Below are 20,616 nucleotides of genomic sequence, written 5' to 3' on the forward strand. Positions count from 1 at the left end.
TGCTAAGCTGTTTTGAAAGTTTAGCATCAGAGAGCCTACTGGTGCTAAATTATTAAACCTGCCCTAATCGTGCCTCGCCCACAACTATTGTGTGTGTGGGTCGGTCATGTGAGTAGTCCAGACACAATGAGAAATTCTCTCATATATGATTGTTAAGGAATAACATGTCTACTGGCGTTATAAGAGATACCCTGGCGCTAGAAGCTCATGGCATGGAGCTAAAAATGCACCCCTGCGATGGAGATGCTAATTGATAGGTTTAGTTTAGCTGTAGGGAAGCGGGGAGCTGGTCTCACAGTATTTGATTGTCATTAATGCCAAGTTTCCATCTGCACCATGAAACCAGTCTGTACACATCCTCTGGTTACCAGTATCAAACTGGTTCTATTTGCCGTCTACAATGCCAGCAGCAACCGGACATTACACAACAGCCAGAGATCACCTGTGTGTCTGATGTTTTTGTGTAAATGACATTTGAAAATTAATTCAACACTCTCCAATATTTCCCTGACGGCATACGTTCTTCTGCCAACTTTTTTTTTATTTGTAAAATGTGTCGATATTTTGCATTCAATTCCCCAAGGAGCTACTAATAAGACATTTATTAAAAAGCTTCAACCAATCAAAAGATAATAACTATATCTGAAGGCAGCATTTACCGTTACACTGTTTGTACCAATCACTGGCAAATATGAGTTGAGAGTTGCTTGTTTACAGTTTGTGGGCGATGGCAGAATTGTCTAATGACACAAAACAGCGGGAGAGGCGGAAGCTCACAGTTGAGTGACATCGAGCGGGCGAGTAAGAGCACACCCAACTTAACCTCTCATCCTATGAGCTTTCTGTGTTTGTTAGTGGGCGGTATCCACGCTTTGGCGGGCTGTTGCGAGCTTGCAGGGAATGGAAGCAGAGATGGAGGTCAGCGGCTGCAGCGTTTTGGAGTTGGAGGAAAATAAACGCGAACCCGAACTGGAACTAGAACCAGAACCCGGGACTGGGAACGACGCAGATATCGGGGATGCGGCTGAAAAAGGAGGCCCTTCGGAGGCAAACGGTGATGGCGGTGCGGACGGGTCCGAGAGTCGGGACACCCAGCAGAACTTGAACCTGTCGAGCGGGCCGAGCGGTTCCGGTTCGGAGCCCAAGAGGACCCGGCTAAAGCTGTTCAACAAGGTCATGGAGAAAAGTTTGCAAAGACTAATCACGGACGCGAGGTGAGGAAAACATATTTGACAGAGTACCCGATTATTATTATTATTATTATTATTATTATTATTATTATTATTATTATTATTATTATTGTTGTTATTGTTGTTATTCTGGGTCTTAATTTAATTTCTTTGTAATTACTGTGCTGTCAACTTGATGTGCGCAGTGCTACAGTTTTTTACGTATAGAAAATGCGAATACAAAATAACTGTTTACTGTTCTGAAGTATATAACTATATGAATCCACAATCTACCGCAAATGTGGTCAAGAAAGGACTGATAAAAAATAAATATACATTTGACCTTTTTCTTCTGTTGTTCGGAAATTAAAACTGGGTGAATTTAATTATACAGGTGTATTGGAGACCAGTATTGATCATTTGATAGGAAAGACTAGTGCTTTTGAAATGCAGACTGTTCATTGAATCGTTTGAAGTAAGATTGCCCGAGAACCAATCAAGGTAAGGCGTGTTTGAATAAGCGCTTGAGAAGGAGTAACTGGTTTAAATTGTTTGTTTTAATGTTTTTTTTTTTTTTAATTCGTAAAATAAATGTGTGTAAAAAAAAAAAAAATAATCTTACAAATAGCATTAACAATTACAATAAGAATGTTTGTTTTCACATGCCTTGCGTGTGTAACTGTCAGGGTTGGCTGATTTAAATCAAGTCGATTTAAATCACTGATTTTAAATCATTTGATTTTTTAAAAATAAAAATCGTTGATTTTAAATCCATTTGTTTTCTTTTACTACCTATTTTATATAGTTTCTCAAGGAAAAGACATGAAAAGTATGTTTTAAAAACCTTTTATTAACACAAACATCTTAAACTCTCACTGTCTATAAACTAAAACTCTATGGCTGAATTCTGATCACAGCGCAAAAGGCGCATGCCACTGAAATGGTATTCTGAAGACATGTCTTGGCCGTTAAAGAGCGCCTGCCCCATCATTAACATATTAGCCGAAGCGATTCTGATGACAGTGCAATTGGGTCCCAAATAGACAACTGAGCAAGACCCGCTGAAACCAGGTTTATTTAGTGGTGCAATGAGGAACTTTAATGATTGAACACACTATAAAACCAAAAAATCGCCAATCCTGGTAAGTGTAATGCAGTCGACTTGCTTAAATAACATTCAATAAAACCGTAGACTAGGCAGAGTAAAGGCTGGCACAGTACAATGCACTACGGCAAGCCCTTTTAATATTTAATCCTCAATTTCTGATACCAGCAATTCTCAATATTATTTTTGATCTCAATAGAATGGTTGATATAAAAAATGGTACCTTTTTTATTTGATCTCAAAAACAGAATTGTCGATGTCAAGCACTGCAGTGTTTGACGGGCGGTTCCCTGTGTGTCAGTTTTCAGAGGTTTGCCCACACCTTCCACCCGTTCTACAAGCTGCAGCCCCGTGTCACCCAGAGCATCCACAGGACCTTCATCTCCCAGCTACAGACCTCCATTCAGGTGAGGAGAGGGCTGGTGCTCCCTGCGTGATTGCAGCTGCACGCTTCTCCCTGCGATCACAGCCATTCACTGTAGAGGTCTCAACAGGTTTGTAAAGAAACACCTGCTTTAGCAAACCCATTGTAACATTCACTTGCACCAGGGAAATGCATCTTTTCTAAAATACACAGGCCACTTGCATGAGTAAGAATATGAAGTGAGGGCATGGTCAGGTGTTGCCACTGCTTTAAGTGAGTCCTGTGTCTGTGTGTGGCTGGCTGGCTGGCTGGCTGGCTGTGTGCTTGGCTCTGTGTGTCCTTGCAGGATGACATTTCCCAGATCATGGAGGAAGGGAATTTACAAGCACAGCTGGACGAGTTGGACCGGCTGCAGGAGGAGGCCTCAGACACAGCAGAACCAGCCTGGTGAGGACCACGTGCACTGCTTCAGAGGCCTCGAGACGCTTCATTTCGGTTTGCGCACCACAGCACCGAAAGGGCATTGTGGCCATATAGAGAGTTCAGCAAAGAACAGCCACACTAATCTCAGGGTTAAAGGACTGAGCAATGAAGAGAGAGTCAAGCATGAATTGATTCAGCCTAGAACAAAGAAGAATTAGGGAGGGGTGGGATTAGAATCTTAAAAGGAGGTGACAAACCCTAAGCAATACTGTAAGCACAGAAACCAGGACCAGAGCACGCAGTTGGAAACTAAGCTGAGATAGATTTAGGATGTAGGGTAGGAGACTCTTCTTTGTAGAGAGTGGTGAGTGAGGGTATGGAATGGGTTACCTAGTCATGCTGTTGACACTGAATCCTTTAAGACACCAATTTGACAGTTTTGGGATCAATCCGCTAGTAGGAACCGGACGAGCGCTGATGGGCCGACTGGCCTCTCGTTCGTAAATTTCTTATCTTACAAAACGTTACGAGGGTGAAGTGCCTTTAGATGTCACTGTACAGCGACGGCCAAAAGTGTTGCATCACCCTATATAATTAACTAATTTTGCTTCATAAAGTCAAATGAAACCTGCTGAATAATGTTATGTTAACATATTTAATTACATACCACTTTGTAATTTTTCCATATACTTACACAGACAAAAATTGAAAAATGTGACATTTTGAAACTGAACATGAAATATGGTAATACTATTATGGCTCCTGGTACACTGGTATCATTTTGTAGTTCCGTTGATTACATGATGTTTGAACACAGCCCTAGTTCTCTGATGTATGTGTTGAAGTGCCCTAATGTGTGTGTGTGTGTTTCAGGCGTCCTAGCGGGGTCCCAGAGCAGGATTTCCAAAGCTTCCTGATTCCCTATTACCTGCAGCAGCAGGAGTTCCTGCGCAAGGCTGTGAAGTCGCTGGAGCAGGAGAACGGCAGGCTGGCCCAGTCCGTGCAGGCCGGGAGAGAGCGGCTCAGTGAGGCTGAGAAACAGATCCGGGAGAGCCTGGGGGAGTGGCAGGTACTGCACTGACACACAGTAGTCTTGTCTTCTTTAGATATACATTTTTTGTAAAGCACACTGCTTTCACATTTCTTAACTTTGGTTTAACAAGATCACAGCACAGCTAAGGAAATCAATTCTCAGAATGAATCTGTTTAAACTGTCTATTCCTTGCATTGTGCTTGTTCTGTTAGAAGGGCCACGGAAAATTCACGATTTCATGGAAATCGTGTATTTGACTGCCTACCGTGAAAAGTGTTTTTTTTTTTTTTTTTTACTCTTCACCAGCTTTTATCATGTAGAAACCATAGACAACTACATAGAAATGTCTGCAACAATAATAAAACTACGACTAATAATAGATCTTCTATTTATCATGTTGTCAGTCTGGATGTCACATCTTTGCCACTAGATGCAAACCCTGATTTCACAAGCTGTAGAGATGAAATTGAATCTTACAAGCGCCATGCAGCTGAAAATGACAAAAATGTCAATATTGTTGATTTCTGGGTGAGGTCTGAAATCAGATTCACAAACATGGCAACAATTGCACACTGTTTTTTGTCAATTCCACCAAACTCTGTGAATGCAGGAGGAGCAGTTTCCGCACATGGACAGGTTTTTACACCACAAAGACAAACCATGAGTGTTGAAACTGCAACAAGATGCACGATGCTGGCCTTCAACAAATAACTAGTTTTGTACTTACGGGCCAGATCATTATTGTGTGTGTGTGTGTGTGTGTTAATGTGTGTGCGCACAACACGCTAGATGGATAAAAAGTCGCGTACGATTTCTTCTTGTTTTTCCTGTTCTTGTTCTTCAGATTATTTTGTATAGGTTGATTCGCTCAAGTAGCACAATGTTGGTTTTAAAACATCACATATAGTTTAGTGTGTAAAGAAAAACACAAGTTTCGGTTTTGTCACTTGCACTTAACCCTGTTTTTAACATTTTGTTTTTCAAAGTCAGTATAACGCTATACAACACAGTCTGTTTAATTACTGTATGAACATAGCCTAAGTTTTAAACGTTTCCAAAACTCGACAATGTTGCTGAATTTGTCATTCAAAATTGTTTTGTTTTAATCAGTTTTGGCTGCTTGTTACTTTTTTCAATCAACACATTTAAATGACCCTTGTTTGTTACATTTTAAAAGATTGTTTTAAACGTTACAATGTAAATATTATATTTAAATGTTAAAATGTTTCAACCGTGGTGATTTTCTATGATGCGTTATTAATTTTAGGCAACTTACAATAGAAACTTAAAAAAAAAAAAAATGGCACTTCCGTGAAATGTATTGTTTTTTTTTTTATTGTCATTCGTGAATTTCTTGAAAGTACCGTGAATTTTCCTTGGCCCTACTCATTAGGACTCCAGGACTGCTGTAAGCCACACCCTTGCCCTCTTCAGGGACTCGTGGGCTCCTCTCCCATCCTCACTCGTGGAATAGCCACAGCACACCGGGACTGTTCACGGAGTACATTCTGTTTGTTCAACAGATATCTCGCTGATTTCACTTTTCTATTCAAACGCTACACTGTGAAAATTGCCTGCAATCTGTCTTGACTGTTTGCGTCACTTTCTTTCAGGTCTCTGAGACGTTCTAGAAGCGCAGCAGAAAGGAAGCCTCTCCAAACCAGGGCTTGCTGTTGCAAGTGAAACTGGGATCCTTTTTTTTTTTTTGGGACCTCGGTCTGGACAGTGTTTGGGGCAGGGTGGCTAAATGTGGTTCACACTTGCTTTTATATACAACGGTGCCCATAAGAATTAAACCTCTATTAATGTCAGTATCATTCTCCACAGCAACAAGTTATACATGTTGATTTAACACGGGTAGTCATGCTGCCATTTAAAAGCGAGTTTTGAGATTTCAAAGTCCTGTCTGATTCAGAGGGCATCTACTATAGGAAGCAGAAATCAGTGGGGTTTTTGATTAACTAGTAACAGCACATTCTGCACAAAAAGTTTAAAAGATGAAAAATTCTATATATTAAAAAAACATATATGGGATGCTGGCTTTGTGGAGGATCTCTTCACGTTGATTGCTATTGGAATGAAGTCAGCTCCTCAAGTGGCGCGGGGGTGGGGGGTGGTGTTGGGCTGTGCACTGAAGCCCACACTCCCATACTGTAGGTAATTGTAAGCTATGGAAAAGGGGCAGTGCTGAAGTTTACACTGTGTGCTCCTGGCTGCCTCCCAGATACATCCACCAATCGGAGCACAGTCTTGTAAAGGTCACCCTCGGCTTAAAATGGAACCAATGCTGGTTTCAAGTGTGAGTGTCTCGGTTCTGAAAACAGTTGTTCAGCAAGTAGTGGGAACACATTACACACTTTATGTGTATAATACTAATATAGTGATTTAATGGAGTCCAGTATTAACCAGGCCTGGGTTAAATCCGAATGATGCCAGCGCTGTATCCGCAGCCATGCCTTTAATTGGGGTCATGAAGCAAGTCTGCTGGTGTCCTTCTGTGGGAATGAGCGGATCGGCTCCACTGAAGCTTAATCGAGTTTTATGGGGGCGCCATATCTATGCTTTTGTCATGTTTTGAAAAAAAAATAATGTTTTGAACATTTTAATGTAATCCAGCCTCGAGTTCTTTCACAGCGTGCTTTCCACGTTTTTAAAAGACTGTTTGTGTTGTCTGTTCCATAATAATAAAAAAATTGTAAATACTTTTATTTATTTATTTATTTATTTATTTATACATCAAATGAGAGCATTTGAGAGCGATTTTGACTAAGCAGATAAACTTATAGTAAAAATATTTATCTATAAGAGAATTTCCTTGAGCATGTAGAAAGCACAGTAAATGGATAAGAAGGATTTCAAATAAGAGCAATTACACAAAATGTGAATGCGGTTACCTTTGAGTAAAATCAAGAGCAAGATACAGAAAATAGTTCTAATTGAGAGCAGTAGAACGTAGTTAAGTGCAGGTGCAAGATGATGCAAGCACTGAAACAACTGGGCACCGTGTAGTCCAGTATAGTTGAGAGTTGTAAGGTTAAATATTGTAAAATATTACCGCTGTTTTTTGTTTTTTTTTTAAACCTGATGGGATCAAATTCGGCAGGTCCAGGAAAAAAAAAACAGATATTCAGAATATAGTGTAAAATTACATTCTCCAGGACTGTCGGCAGAAAGTCTTAAAAATAAATGCAAAAACAATTAAAATTGGACTGATAGAGTTCTTCAATTGGTGAGGAATAAAAATGAACAGCGTGTGTGTGATTCGTAAAAATATCCGAGACCCTCTAATGTTAAGTTATTATAACAAACTAAGATGAACAGAATGTTGTGGTCAAGGCTGTCACAATCCGTTCAGACAACTGACTTTCATGTTCAAAAAGTAGAGGGTTTACTTACTTCTAGTTTGTCTGCTGTGACTGCATTAGCCCAGGCTTTAATTCAGGCAATTTCTAATTCTGAAACACAAAAAGGGAGACAAAACCCAACCAGGTAACTACAGACCAATAAGCCTGACTTCTATTATATGTAAACTTAGATCCAAAATGGAAAATTACCTATATGGTAACAGTATCCTCGGAGACAGTCAGCATGGTTTTAGGAAAGAGAGATCGTGTCTAACTAACCTGCTTGATTTTTCTGAGGATGCAACATCGACACTGGATAATTACAAAGCTTATGACAGTTTATTTAGATTTCCAGAAAGCTTTTGACAAAGTCCCGAAATAAAAGATTAATTCTCAAACTGAACAGAGTAGGGATTCAAGGAAATGTTCCTTTTCAAATAACGAAGACAGAATAACTAAAACAGAGGTCAGGGAACCATTGGCAAACGCGGACCACAATATGGTCTCATTTGAAGTGATTTTTAAATCCCAAAAAGTAATGACTAAAGCTAAGGTTTACAATTTTAGAAAAGCAAACTATGAAGGTATGAAACAGAGACTAATAGAAATAGATTGAGTAAAATAGAGAAAACATCCACAGAAAAAGGATGATTGTTTTTTTAAAAAATGTAGTACTAGAGGCGCAAAACAATTGCATCCCAAGAGTAGATAAATCTAAACCTAAAACAAAATGGTTTAATAGATTAAAAAAAATATTCAGCGAAAAAAGGCACTTTACAGAGCGTTTAAAAGGGACCAAAAACAAAGTACACAGAAAGAGTACTTGGAACTGCAAACACAAGTCGAAAGAAGTTAGAAAGGCCAAGAGAGAGATAGAAATGAACATTGCTAAGGGGGCTAAAACCAATTCCAAAATGTTTTTCCAATATTATAACAGCAAGAGAACATTCAAAGAGGAGGTTAAATGTCTAAGAGATACAAATGGCAAAATCATAGACGAAGAAAAAAAATAGCAAATATATTAAATGGTTACTTTTCACAAGTTTTTACAAAGGAGGATACGGACAACATGCCCCACATGTCGACCTGTTCCTATCCAGTTTTAAATAATTGTAGCATAACAGAGGCAGAAGTGTTAAAGGGACTCGGAGCTCTTAAAATAAACAAATCCCCTGGGCCGGATGAGATCCTCCCAATAGTACTCAGATTCTGGGATCAATAAGCTACGAACAACCAAACAAGCAAGATGGGCTGAATGGCCTCCTCTCGTTTGTAAACTTCCTTATGTTCTTATCAGCAATCTTACCAGTCCCGGCAGTGTCAGCACCAGTCTTACCAGTCCCAGCAGTGTCAGCACCAGTCTTACCAGTCCCAGCAGTGTCAGCACCAATCTTACCAGTCCCAGCAGTGTCAGCACCAGCCTTACCAGTACCAGCAGTGTCAGCACCAGTCTTACCTGTCCCAGCAGTGTCAGCACCAGTCTTACCTGTCCCAGCAGTATCCACACCAACACCAGTCTTACCGGTCCCAGCTGCATCAGCACCAGTCTTACCAGTCCCAGCAGTGGCAGCACAAGTCTTACCAGTCCCAGTAGTATCAGCACCAATACCAGTCTTACCAGTCCCAGCAGCATCAGTACCAGTCTTACCAGTCCCAGCAGTGTCAGCACCAGTCTTACCAGTCCCAGCAGTGGCAGCACCAGTCTTACACCAGTCTCAGCATTAACTTCAGTAGCAGTGAACCAAACCCATGTCTTTCAATGAAGGTATAGCTACTTAATCATATTTTGTCTTGTCCTTTTTAATATCACATAGTTATGACGGTGAGAATAGGATAATTTTAGGTTAGTGTGTTTTTTGCTGGGAGATTTGTTTTAAAAAATATGGGTCATGACATTTTAAACATTATTCAAGGTGGGTCACTGTGTAAAAAGAGTAAAAATCTATTCCTAGCTACGCCCCTGCTCTCCATAGAACATTTTTGCCGGAGCGCTCTCTAAATCCCATAATTCTCTGTGCGGCGGGTGACGGAAATAGTTGGCAATCTTGGTTAGAACATCTGTGTGTTAGCACAGCTCACATTACGAATTCTCGCGGGAAGTGATTATCTCGCCAGATAATAGCTGACATTTTCCTGTAGATGTTTCCCTGAATCAAAAATACCGGTATTGTTCAAATACCAGTTATTGTATTGCCTGATGAATATCGCAGTATACCCGTATATCGGTATTATCACACACCCCTAGTTACAGGCTGTAGTGGGGGCTTTACACATTACTACAGCTCCTGAACTTCAACACTGGAAATATCAAAAAGTAAAATACAAACACACCATTTCATTATTTACAGTAAAATACAAACACACCATTTCATTATTTACAGTTAGCACTCAGAATGTTAGCAACCGTAATAGATAAAGGCGACAATACAACTGTCATTTAATTTGAACACGGGAACGCAGTTTCAGTAAAGGCTTTATTTTATTTTAATGAATCCAATATGGAGGGATACTGGCACACTTTAACTCTGCATATACTATAGTAATCCTGCTGGTGTTTCACCACCAAATGGAGGATTTATTTTGACCCCCTTGTTAACATTGCTGGAGACCAGAACAACATTCAGATCTGCACCTGTTCAGAAACGTTATTTAAAAAATCGCTATATCCTGAAATAAATCATATCAAATAAGAAAAGTACCAGGCGATGTTCAACACAAGAAAAGGTAAGAAAAATATTTTAAAACCTTTGATAACTGCAGCTTTAGAGAAAGGATAAGGGTCTATAAGATGGACAAAAATGAAATATTTACTCTGAAAGTTGTTTCACGTTAAATAGATATGGTATATACAGTCACAGACAAAAGTATTGGCACCTTCTACTTAATATAAGATCATTCAAGAAAGAATGTTAAATACAACTATTTAGTGAAAACCAAAATTCACAATTTCTGGTAGTTTAACAATCCATTTCTATAAATAAAAAATAAAAAAAGAAAGACACTTCCATACCTTCAATGAAGAAACCCATTCCTCTACAGTTAAAAATGGAGGTGGTTCAATCAAGACATTATTGGTTCAATTATATGATATTATTAAAGTGTGCCAGACAGCTTTATCCAAGGCGACTTACAGAGACTAGGGTGTGTGAACTATGCATCAGCTGCAGAGTCACTTACAACTACGTCTCACCCGAAAGACGGAGCACAAGGAGGTTAAGTGACTTGCTCAGGGTCACACAATGAGTCAGTAGCTGAGGTGGGATTTGAACCATGGACCTCTTGGTTACAAGCCCTTTTTCTTTAACCACTGGACCACACAGCCTCCTTGTATAGGGAATGAATGCAGCATGTATCGGAACATGCTGCACCGTACAGTGATGTCCTCTGCTCAGACAGTTTTTCTTCCAAAATGACAGCGACCCAAAGCATACGGCTAAGTCAACACTGGAATTCTTCAAGAAAACAAAGAGAAGTTCTGATGGCCTTCGCCTCAATCCAATAGAAATAGAAGCTGACTTCTGCAACCCTATGGCTACAATGCATGAGAAATGAAAAGCTCATCTCCCAATGGTAGAAGTGAAGATGGAAGCTAACGTGGGGGGGATGGGGCTGGGGGATGGATTTGACTGAAGTCCTTTGACTGTGTTCGTGCCGCTAAGCAATTGGAGCACATCGTCTCTAATGCACAGAGGGAAAAACACTCTTTCATTTCCCATCCCTTTTATGTGGCTATCGTCCCCAGGATTAGACGGCATCTCCAGCCAGATGAAATCAATGCCATTGATTCCTCCTCGTCTCAGGAAGATTTTCTGATCTCCCTGTCACTGTTCAGGACCATGCCTTTCTACAGCAATTAGAGAAGCTTTCTGGTTTGTTTGTTTCTTTTCTTTTGCCGTCTTTCTTCTTTGAATGTGAATGTAGACCAGCACTCTAAGCCTACACTGGAGTTCCCTGCAGTCGTGTTTAATGCTGCAGCATCGATTCCTGGGTGTCTGTGTTACCGTAGTCTTCTGTTGATATTTGTATTATCTCAATAATTGTGTTTTGTCATTTTGCTTTGCTAATGAACTATTCCAGCCTTCTGAAAAGACTCCTCAGGTGAGGCTGGGGGGTTAGCATTGCACTGTGCACTGAAGCCCACAGGTGAAGCATTGTGCATGAAGGAGCCCCTGGACTGACAGGCAAAGCACCCGAACACAGCCTTATCAAACAATACAGAACACAATACTTGAGTAACTGCAATAAGAAATACTCTGAGTGATTGCAGTTATTGTTAAAATGTAAGGGGGCAGAAAAAAAACAGTGCAGGCAGATACTGATAATCACAGAATAACCGCACAGCACCTGAGAGGTTAAAAACATATATTAAAAATCAAGCTGATCCGAAACATCTACAGGAGGCTTGCAGTGTACGGCAGATGGATGCAATCAGCATAGGGTCTTCACTGAATGAGAAGCTTCTTTACAAAAGGTTGCTATAGAAAGAGGCTGCTGTATTGAAGGCAGCCCCAGTTATTGATCCGGTGCTCTTGCCTTGCTGTCTGGTGGGAGGTGTGGGCAGTGGTGGTTAAGTAATGGGTCAGGCGGTTAGCAGTGGCTGTCTGCAGACTCCCCACACCACAGCCAGAAGGTCAGCATGTCAACTTGACCCTGGATCTCCAGCAGGGGCTGCCATTCTATTGGCTGCTGCTTTTAAGGTGGCACTATTGGATTTCTCTCCCTCTTGGAAGGAGGAATGAAAAAGGAAAATACATCCAGTACTGGCTTACAAGGGAGACCAGGGGTGTCAAACTCCTGGAGGACTGCAGTGTCTTCTGGATATACTGGAGTGTTCTGAAATCCCATTGACTTTGGAGCGGTGTAATGATGTATAATATTATGAGTTATTTAAAGGATATTGCTGATAAATAAAGTTTGATGAGAAAAGTTTGGAAGTGAAAATTGACCTTCTTTAACACAAGTTATTGGGAGTGTATGGAGTCTGTCTGTCTGTCTGTCACACACATTTTAGCTAGAATCTAGGGAACTGCTTATATAAAAGCATCTGTTTGTCAAACTTACATGCGCACACAATAGATACTGCTCACTGTGAACTTATTTATCATACTGATGGTTCTCATACTGAACGTACAGCCGTGGCAGTGGGGGATGAAAGTCACTGACATGCTTGTTATTATTAATCTTTTTCTCTGCGAAGTTTTCATCGCTGCCTGGGAGAGGGGGAGCTGCTTTCCTTTTAATCTGCTCCACTCCCACAGATAATAGGGTTAACAGCTTGTGAAAGTGACACCGTGAAAGGAGTGTGTGGCTGTGAATGGGGGCTGGGTCTTGCTTGTTTGGTTCTTAGTAGCTTATTGATCCCAGAATCTCATCAAGCAGCTTCTTGAAGGATCTCAGGGTGAGATTAAGAAACTCTGATCATCACTATGGGTTACCACGAGGTCATTATCTCTCTAATAGGATAAAAGGCCGGGGTTCGGCTGGCAGTGGCTGGCGACGGGCACTTAATAAAGCTGTGGGACAGCCAAGAAGAGAGAGAATACGAGCTGAATGCGTTACACCGGGGAGCAGGCACAGCCAGGTGTAGTGTAGTACTCAGTGGCTCTGGAACCATTTTTATAATGGTTGTAGAAACAGGTTGAACAGTTCTATTTTATTTACAGTAGTCGTTGAAGACAAGGACAGTCAGAAAACTTCAAAGGGTGATTTGTGCTCAGGTGTCATGCTGATGAGTTTTTCTTTAGAGAATGGATACCTAGCGCATCCAAAATGCCACTGTGTTGGAGTTTAGTATTGCTCCACAAAGCAGCACCCCCATTTAGCAGCATTGGTGACGAGCTGATTTGACAGGCTGCAGCTCTCCTCAGTGTGACAGGCTGCAGATCCCCTCAGTGTGACAGGCTGCAGCTCCCCTCAGTGTGACAGGCTGCAGCTCCCCTCCACACACACATACACAGTAAAAGCATAGCAAATTGTAATAAAGAACATTGAAAGCATGGTAAATCACAGGTAAGCACTGTAAAGCCCATAGCGGTCTGGTAAAGCATATTAAAAAACAAAGAATGGGGAAAAGCATGACGAAAACCGCAAAATTCCCATGCAAATTTACCAGGTAAACTTTTATAAGGGCCTGTTTGTCATTCAGTCATGGTGAAACTTGATCTGGACGTAGTCTAACCCAAGCTATGGAGAGGATCAGAATCTGGGGGTGCATGAAGGCAGCTGTCTGTCTGTCTGTCTGTCTGTCTGTCTGTCAAACCCACATTCTTCCACATGCATACAGTGGGTCTGCTTGTCTATGGTATTGACGACTCTAATTCTGAATTTACATGCATGGCAATGGGGCCTGAATAAAAGTTGCAGTTTGATTTGGGCAGGATATTTCTCATTGATTATCCTTCTGTACTGGAGAGACTAAGGAATGAAAGTGAGCCTAATACCAGCCAGCAAGTCCAATGTTGTGAAAGAACCTCTGCCTCTGGGTCTCTCTCCGGGTCTGTGCTGCCTCATAAACACCACACAGCCTGCGGTTCTTTTCAGCCCATGCTGTTGCGCCTTCGCAGCCCCAGATGAGTCTGTTAATGCCGGGGTGCAAATTTGGCTCTATGGCGCTTGATTCTAGCACCAGGGTACCTCACATAGCAATGTTAAATTCTGGCACCAGTAGACATGTTTCATTTTTTTTAAATTCCTTAGCAATGGATGATGATAGTTTCTCAATGGGTCTGGACTACTCACATGACCCACCCACACTCATCATCATACACAGGAGAGGTGTGTGTGGTGTGGGAAGTTTAACTGCAGAAACTGGTCACAGACATGTCTTCACAGCGCACTTTTACCCAATTATGAATTAAATCAGCAAGTCAAAATCATCATGGTTTGAATAGATTCATTTAATTGGGGATTTAAATTAAAACCAAATCAGTCGTTGCAGCTCATTGTAAATCTAATCCATCAGTAAGATTCATCAGCAGTGTGCACAGCTTTCCTTTTAACTATCGGCTGCAGCTGAATTCATGAGCTCTTATTTCGTTAATACGTCAAACATTTGGGCTACTCAGGTCTTCGGTTTCTTAATATTGCAGTTTTGCTTTTAAGCGATTATACATACAAATATAGAACACACGATTGTGTCTAATACCGTTTATCAGTAAACACTCATTGAAGAGCAGTGTGTGTGTGTGTGTGCGTGTGTGTGTGTGTGTGCGTGTGTGTGCGTGTGTGTGTGTGGGGGGGGGGGGTGTTAATTTAGCATATAGTGTGTTCATAATATATTGTCCTGTTTTCTATGAATGGGATCATACACAAGGTCATTTGTACTGTACTTAGGATAGCCACCACTGACGTACAAAAAACTCTATTTAGAAATCCTATTCATCCAAAAGGAAACACTGATAATAATATTACGACTATAATATGACAACCAATTTATATTGCGCGTCTACTGCAGTAATATTGTATCCTGATTTATCAAACACGCGCTCGATTTAACTGGAATTTGGACAAATCCTTAATGGCGGCTGGTTGATTTCTCACCCGTGATTTATAATATATATTAATAATCATCAAGCCACTCCTAGCCATTCCAAACGCTGGATTCCAGAACATTCCAGATAGATGACCAGCTGACAAAAACTCTAAAGAACTTGACAGAATCGCTTAGCTTTGCTTTGCAGTCCTTTAACCACCCAAAGTGCTCACGAGGAGACTCTCCTATCCCACAGTGCACAGGGTGGACTGTACATACCAACTTCTACACAAAGGATTGTGAATAGAAATGGAGTTCCATCATTCCATGCTTTCTGTTTAGAACCCTGTGAATGGAGATGGGGTTCCATCATTCCATGCTTTCTGTTTAGAACCCTGTGAATGGAGATGGGGTTCCATCATTCCATGCTTTCTGTTTAGAACCCTGTGAATGGAGGTGGGGTTCTATCATTCCATGCTTTCTGTTTAGAACCCTGTGAATGGAGATGGGGTTCCATCATTCCATGCTTTCTGTTTAGAACCCTGTGAATGGAGATGGGGTTCTATCATTCCATGCTTTCTGTTCAGAACCCTGTGAATGGAGATGGGGTTCCATCATTCCATGCATTCTGTTTAGAACCCTGATGGAGATGGGGTTCCATCATTCCATGCTTTCTGTTTAGAACCCTGTGAATGGAGATGGGGTTCCATCATTCCATGCATTCTGTTTAGAACCCTGTGAATGGAGTCTTGAGGCTGAATGCCCTTTTATCTAATCTCCATTTGTGACCCCTGGTCCTTGTTTCTTTTTTCAGGTGGAAAAAGCTGTAGAAAGGTGATGAAAACTATCCACATTTAACCCAAACTCCCCTTAATAAACAGGACTCTGTGTGTGAGTTTGTCTCATACGTGTTATTGACATTGACCTCGGCCTAACAGGCTCCAAGACAGCCTGGCCTTGAGTATTTTGGTCCTTTCATCCTGATGATCTGGAACCCGATACAGAGCCTCCGTGCTGCACTGTGTAAAGAATGGCTCTATAACTAAACACAATTAATAAAGGAGGAAGACCCAGTGCACCATTGGTTCTGTGTTCGCACTCTGAGGGAAGAGCCAGTAATCACCAGCACTGGTCTACTGTTGCAACATTGTAAACTGCTGTGCCATTCTACCACAGTAAATTTGGGTTGGTGACCGTCAGAGCTTCCGAAGATCCAGTGACTGAAGGGGGAAAGGGGAATCCCCTGTACCGGCAGCCGAAGCATGCTTTGTGGTCACTTCAAAATGAAAATCGCACTCGGCTTGGGGTCTGCAAGACGCGCGACTCCGCCCTGCTGTCTCCCCCGCCGCTCTGCCATTGGATGCTTCGACAACCTGCCTTCAAGCCCCAAAGCTGTTATATCAATGTCCATTCATTGATCTGGAAGGGGGGGGGGGTGTCAGGGTAGGAAAACAATACCCGAGTAAGAAATCTCCGCTGCCCCCCCGCGAAGAGGATCACAGACGAGAATAGAGAGAGACGGGGCATTACTAAAGCCAGAGCAGGCGCGAGCTCGCTACCCGGCAGATGCGGGATAGAAACAGTCATTTAAAAGAATAAGAAGATCATGTTGTTTTGAGATTGTGTTTAGCATTTTAAAAAGTTGTGTCTACTTTTAAAGAAGCGCGTTCCTTGCTGGTGTTTTAAAAATAATAATAATTGGACACCACCGTGTTTTTGGGGGACTGTATTCTGGAAGACGGTGTTTTTTTGGGGTGATAACGGATTTATTTGGTTCAGTCATGTTGCGGTCCGGCCTGTGGATAGCTGTATTGGTAGCGGCGTTTACTACAGGTAAGTGGACGCTTTATTTATGTATTTATGGATTTATTTCATCTGATGGGTTTCACGTACCTATTGTTTACTCAAAGTAACCATTGCTTATGCCATATACCTGAACGCCAAATCTATTGCTAGCTACTAAACTGATACGCTGTAAATCAAGTTTGTTAAAAAAATAATAATAATCTAAACTCCATCTCGCTTCTCAGTCGTCTTGTATTATTGTCCCCGGTTACTTTAAAATGATATATTACTTCACAGGATGGAACTTGTTCAGTGGCTAAAGAAAAAACAAAAAACAGAACCAGTTGTTTTAAATGATATGTCCTTGTCTATATATATTTGTGACAGGACTGTCATATTCTTGTAATATTGTTATGGGTTATGGTCAGTGTTTAGAACACAATATCAATGCAATACGTTTCTAATTGCAGTGGCATTTTCAAAGGACACAAGCTAATATATATGCACGGCTCTGGACAAACGTTTTGCATCACCTATAGAATTTTAGCATTGAGACATAATTAAAACAAATATATGAACATAATTTAGATATTTTATTTAACATCATGTAATCAGAGAACCTACAAAATCATATCGCAAATGCCTAAAAGAATCCGTAATAGTAGTACAGTAATTTCATGTTAGATTTCAAAATGTCACATTTTTCCATTTTTGTCAGTTTCGTCAAGTATATGGAAAACTACAAAGCGGTAATGTAATTCAACGTGCTAACATAACATTATTCAGCAGGTTTCATTCGAATTTCTGATTATTTTGTTAATTATATAGGGTAATGCAAAACTTTTGGCCATAGTATATCTGTTTATATTAATATAAGCATGTAAAACGCAAACGTTTCATTACCATTCAAGCACAATTCTCTGTTGTTCATGCATATTGGTAATAAAGATTCGATAATGGTAGATGACGGCTTCTGAACTTTTCTGTGTAGAATATTAAAATACTGCTGATAATATCTTATAGGAACCCTGTGTGGCTCAAAACAGTAGAACTGTCAATTTATCATAACTACAGCTCGCGCTTCTCATTCCATCGACTTCAGCCTCTCAAGAGGCTTCTTAAAGGTGAAAATCACACGTTAACGTTACACAGCTGCAAAACAAACAGCGCTTAAGAGAACCACATAAAAAAATGCTTAAAAAAAGGAGTAATTTTAAGGCTGTAGGAGCCCAAACGTTTGTCTGCTTGACTCAGTTTTGGTATCGCGTTCTGATGGAGATGGAGCGTTTTGAAGTTATAGATTTTATTTAACCATGCCCGTTCCATAATAAGAAGAGAGAGAGCTATCAATGTTTTACCTATAGATTATGTACATGACCAATGGCCATACAATATCATTTGATTTGTGTCAGATAGATTATAGCGTCTAGTAGCCTCTTGTATTATTCTCTGCTGGGTTATACTTAACTGTGTGGCTAAGTGTTGCAATGCGCGGCACAGGAACGTTTCAGCCTTTCCATGTTGCGCCTCTTTTGGTGAAATCCTAGAACTTTCTATATGCACTCTGGGATGGTTGTGCGTGTAGAGTGCAGTAGGGCAGCAAGCTTGTCTCTTCTGAGGTGGAGAGATCCCTACATTTAGTATTTATTTGGGTTAACCTGGATGTTCTCCTAACGTAGTACAGTACAGTACTTCTCTTACTCGATGTGTCCATTTCCTATACGCGAAAGACCATGTATTGTTTAAATAGACCTGTTAGCTTGTAGAATATTCCAGGTGTGCCAAACTGTGCATCTCCAAGCATGGCTGCGCTGAGCTCTGTGCGTAAGCGCGTAAGTGTGTGACCCGTTTAGGAACCACGACTGTTTAATTAGCCTACTAATTAATTAGTGGCGTTCGCGTGTGTAGGAAAGGGAGGGGTTAAGTAATTGGGGTTATTGTTTACAACTCTACTGCGCATGCACGTGTGATCATTACAATTTATTCATAAGAAGAATCTATAGGATTTCTAAAAAACAGACACGAATGCAGTAACACTATCATTATATATATATATATATATATATATATATATATATATATATATATATATATATATATATATATATATATATATATGCGCGTCCTACAGTATTTTAGGCAAAATAGTGTTTTATGTATGCATTTATTTATTTATTTATTTTGGCCGCATTAATAAATAGCCAGTAACTTAAAGTGCCTGTAGGGTTTATGTTACCCAAATCCGAGAACATTACGATTATATGGCAACAGTCTGATAACTGGACAACGCTGCACGCATAGAAAGACAATACTATATCTGTAACATAGATACACGCAAAAGCTTGCTATATTAGTAATTATTAGCAATAGAAACTTAAGAAATAAAAACATGTATTGTGTCGTATAAGACGATAATTACTGAAGAAGATATATATTTGTATATAAAAGTTTTGCTTTTGTGGATAAAGAAAACATAGCTAAAAGAAACAGATGTCTAAAATTTTTTTTTTTTTTTTGCAAAACTCCAAAAAAGCTAATTAAAAAGTATTCATACCCTGACAAGGAAAATGAAATGAATAGGTAGTTGGGGTACCTTTAGCAATATTTGTCAATGAGCTTTTGGCACGATTCTTTAGTGATCTTGACCATTCTCCAATGCAAATTTGTTCCAGTTCATTCGAATTCCGAGGCCTTCTCTTGTGCGCAGCCTTCTTCAACTCATACCAAAGATTCTCAATCGGATTTAGATCGGGACTTTGACTAGGCCAGCATTTTCTAGACTTTTCTAGAATTAGGTTCTGCATCATCATATTTAAATTTCTAGCACCTTGTAGAGAGAGTGCAAGGAAATACACAAGAGGAAACATTATTGAGCAATGGATCTTGACTTTGGACAGGTGTTTGCTATTGTTTTCCAGCTGATTCTAAATTTATACACAGTGAAAGGTCTTTATTAAGGCCAGCCAAGAAAACCAACAGAATGTGCCTCATAAGAACATAAGAGAAGTCTGGGAACGAGAAAAAGCCATTCAGCCCATCAAGGCTCGCCCCTTGATAGCACACCATTCTCCCCTACTGGGGGGATCTCATTTAAAAGCTCACAATCTAGTCTTTTTTTAAAAGTGTTTTAGATCCTACTACTTCACCTGGTAGGCTATTCCATGCATGTTAACTCTCTGTGTAAAACAGTGCTTCCTGCCTTCTGTTCTAAACTCACTTTTACTCAGCTTCCAGTTATGCCCTCTTGTTCTTCTCTTTGTGCTAAGTTGAGTTAATTTATCTAAACCATTCATTATTTTAAAAGCCTCAGTAGATTCAATGGAATCAAGACAGTAACAATACCGCCCTGCTCTGCAATGCCTACAGATCAGCTGTCTGTGTCTGTCTGTCCAGAATGTCACAAAATAGCTGCAAATCTCCAAGTGGAAGGATTGCCTGAGGGGGGAGGGAGAGCCTAGCGTGGCAGGCTGCAAATCCAGCTGATTAAACCCTTTAGCCTGCTTGTATCCCAGTCGGGTCAGTTTGGGAAAGACCCCTGGCACAATGACAATAGCCCCCCAACACAACGGCTGCCGGGCTGAGCCTCATTACCATGTGACTGGCCTGGACTAGGTCTCCTGATTGAGATCTTATTATGGGATGGAAATTCAGCAGCATCTGCTCCAGTGCTGGGATAACTCCCAGTGTGCTCTAATCCATTAACACATGATTCGATAAGCAAGGCTGGGCAGGTTCTCAGTGCTCTAGGGTTTGTAATGGGTTTAGATGGGTCCTGCTGCCACGACATCTTTATATTGAGGCAGACTGAAGCACTGGGTTAGTCTGAGAACAGTTTCTTAAGGAGTGCTAAGCGCTAAGCGCTCGTTTTAGCGCTGGCAACATTATAACTGGTCTGAAGTGTGATTTATTTTTGGTTCTTAGT

The 20,616-nt window shown here is 40.6% G+C and overlaps 2 protein-coding genes across 2 annotated transcripts in view; both read left to right on the forward strand.

The window, feature by feature from the left end:
* The first annotated feature begins 837 nt into the window (after positions 1 to 837).
* On the forward strand, positions 838 to 6,802 carry LOC117970224 (polyamine-modulated factor 1-like). Its single transcript, XM_059007570.1, has 5 exons — positions 838 to 1,214; positions 2,576 to 2,681; positions 2,985 to 3,085; positions 3,935 to 4,130; positions 5,708 to 6,802. The coding sequence occupies exons 1-5, from the start codon at positions 901 to 903 to the stop codon at positions 5,723 to 5,725; spliced, it is 735 nt and encodes a 244-aa protein (XP_058863553.1). The 5' UTR covers positions 838 to 900; the 3' UTR covers positions 5,726 to 6,802.
* A 9,663-nt stretch (positions 6,803 to 16,465) lies between these two features.
* Positions 16,466 to 20,616, forward strand: part of LOC117970223 (immunoglobulin superfamily DCC subclass member 3-like) — a 33,347-nt gene continuing 29,196 nt past the window's right edge. The window contains exon 1 of the mRNA XM_059007780.1: positions 16,466 to 16,742. Coding sequence (XP_058863763.1) covers positions 16,691 to 16,742 — 52 coding nt within the window. The 5' untranslated portion in view covers positions 16,466 to 16,690. The remainder of the gene's footprint in view (positions 16,743 to 20,616) is intronic.

Source organism: Acipenser ruthenus, chromosome 35 (genome assembly GCF_902713425.1).
Source record: "Acipenser ruthenus chromosome 35, fAciRut3.2 maternal haplotype, whole genome shotgun sequence".
In the NCBI taxonomy this organism is placed as follows: Eukaryota; Metazoa; Chordata; class Actinopteri; order Acipenseriformes; family Acipenseridae; genus Acipenser; species Acipenser ruthenus.

Bases quoted from the DNA above. Each gene is read 5' to 3' on its own strand.
- LOC117970224 (XM_059007570.1), top strand. From the start codon at position 901: ATGGAAGCAGAGATGGAGGTCAGCGGCTGCAGCGTTTTGGAGTTGGAG. The intron at 1,215-2,575 runs GTGAGGAAAACA...CCTGTGTGTCAG, and splicing joins AGACTAATCACGGACGCGAG to TTTTCAGAGGTTTGCCCACA. The intron at 3,086-3,934 runs GTGAGGACCACG...TGTGTGTTTCAG, and splicing joins GACACAGCAGAACCAGCCTG to GCGTCCTAGCGGGGTCCCAG.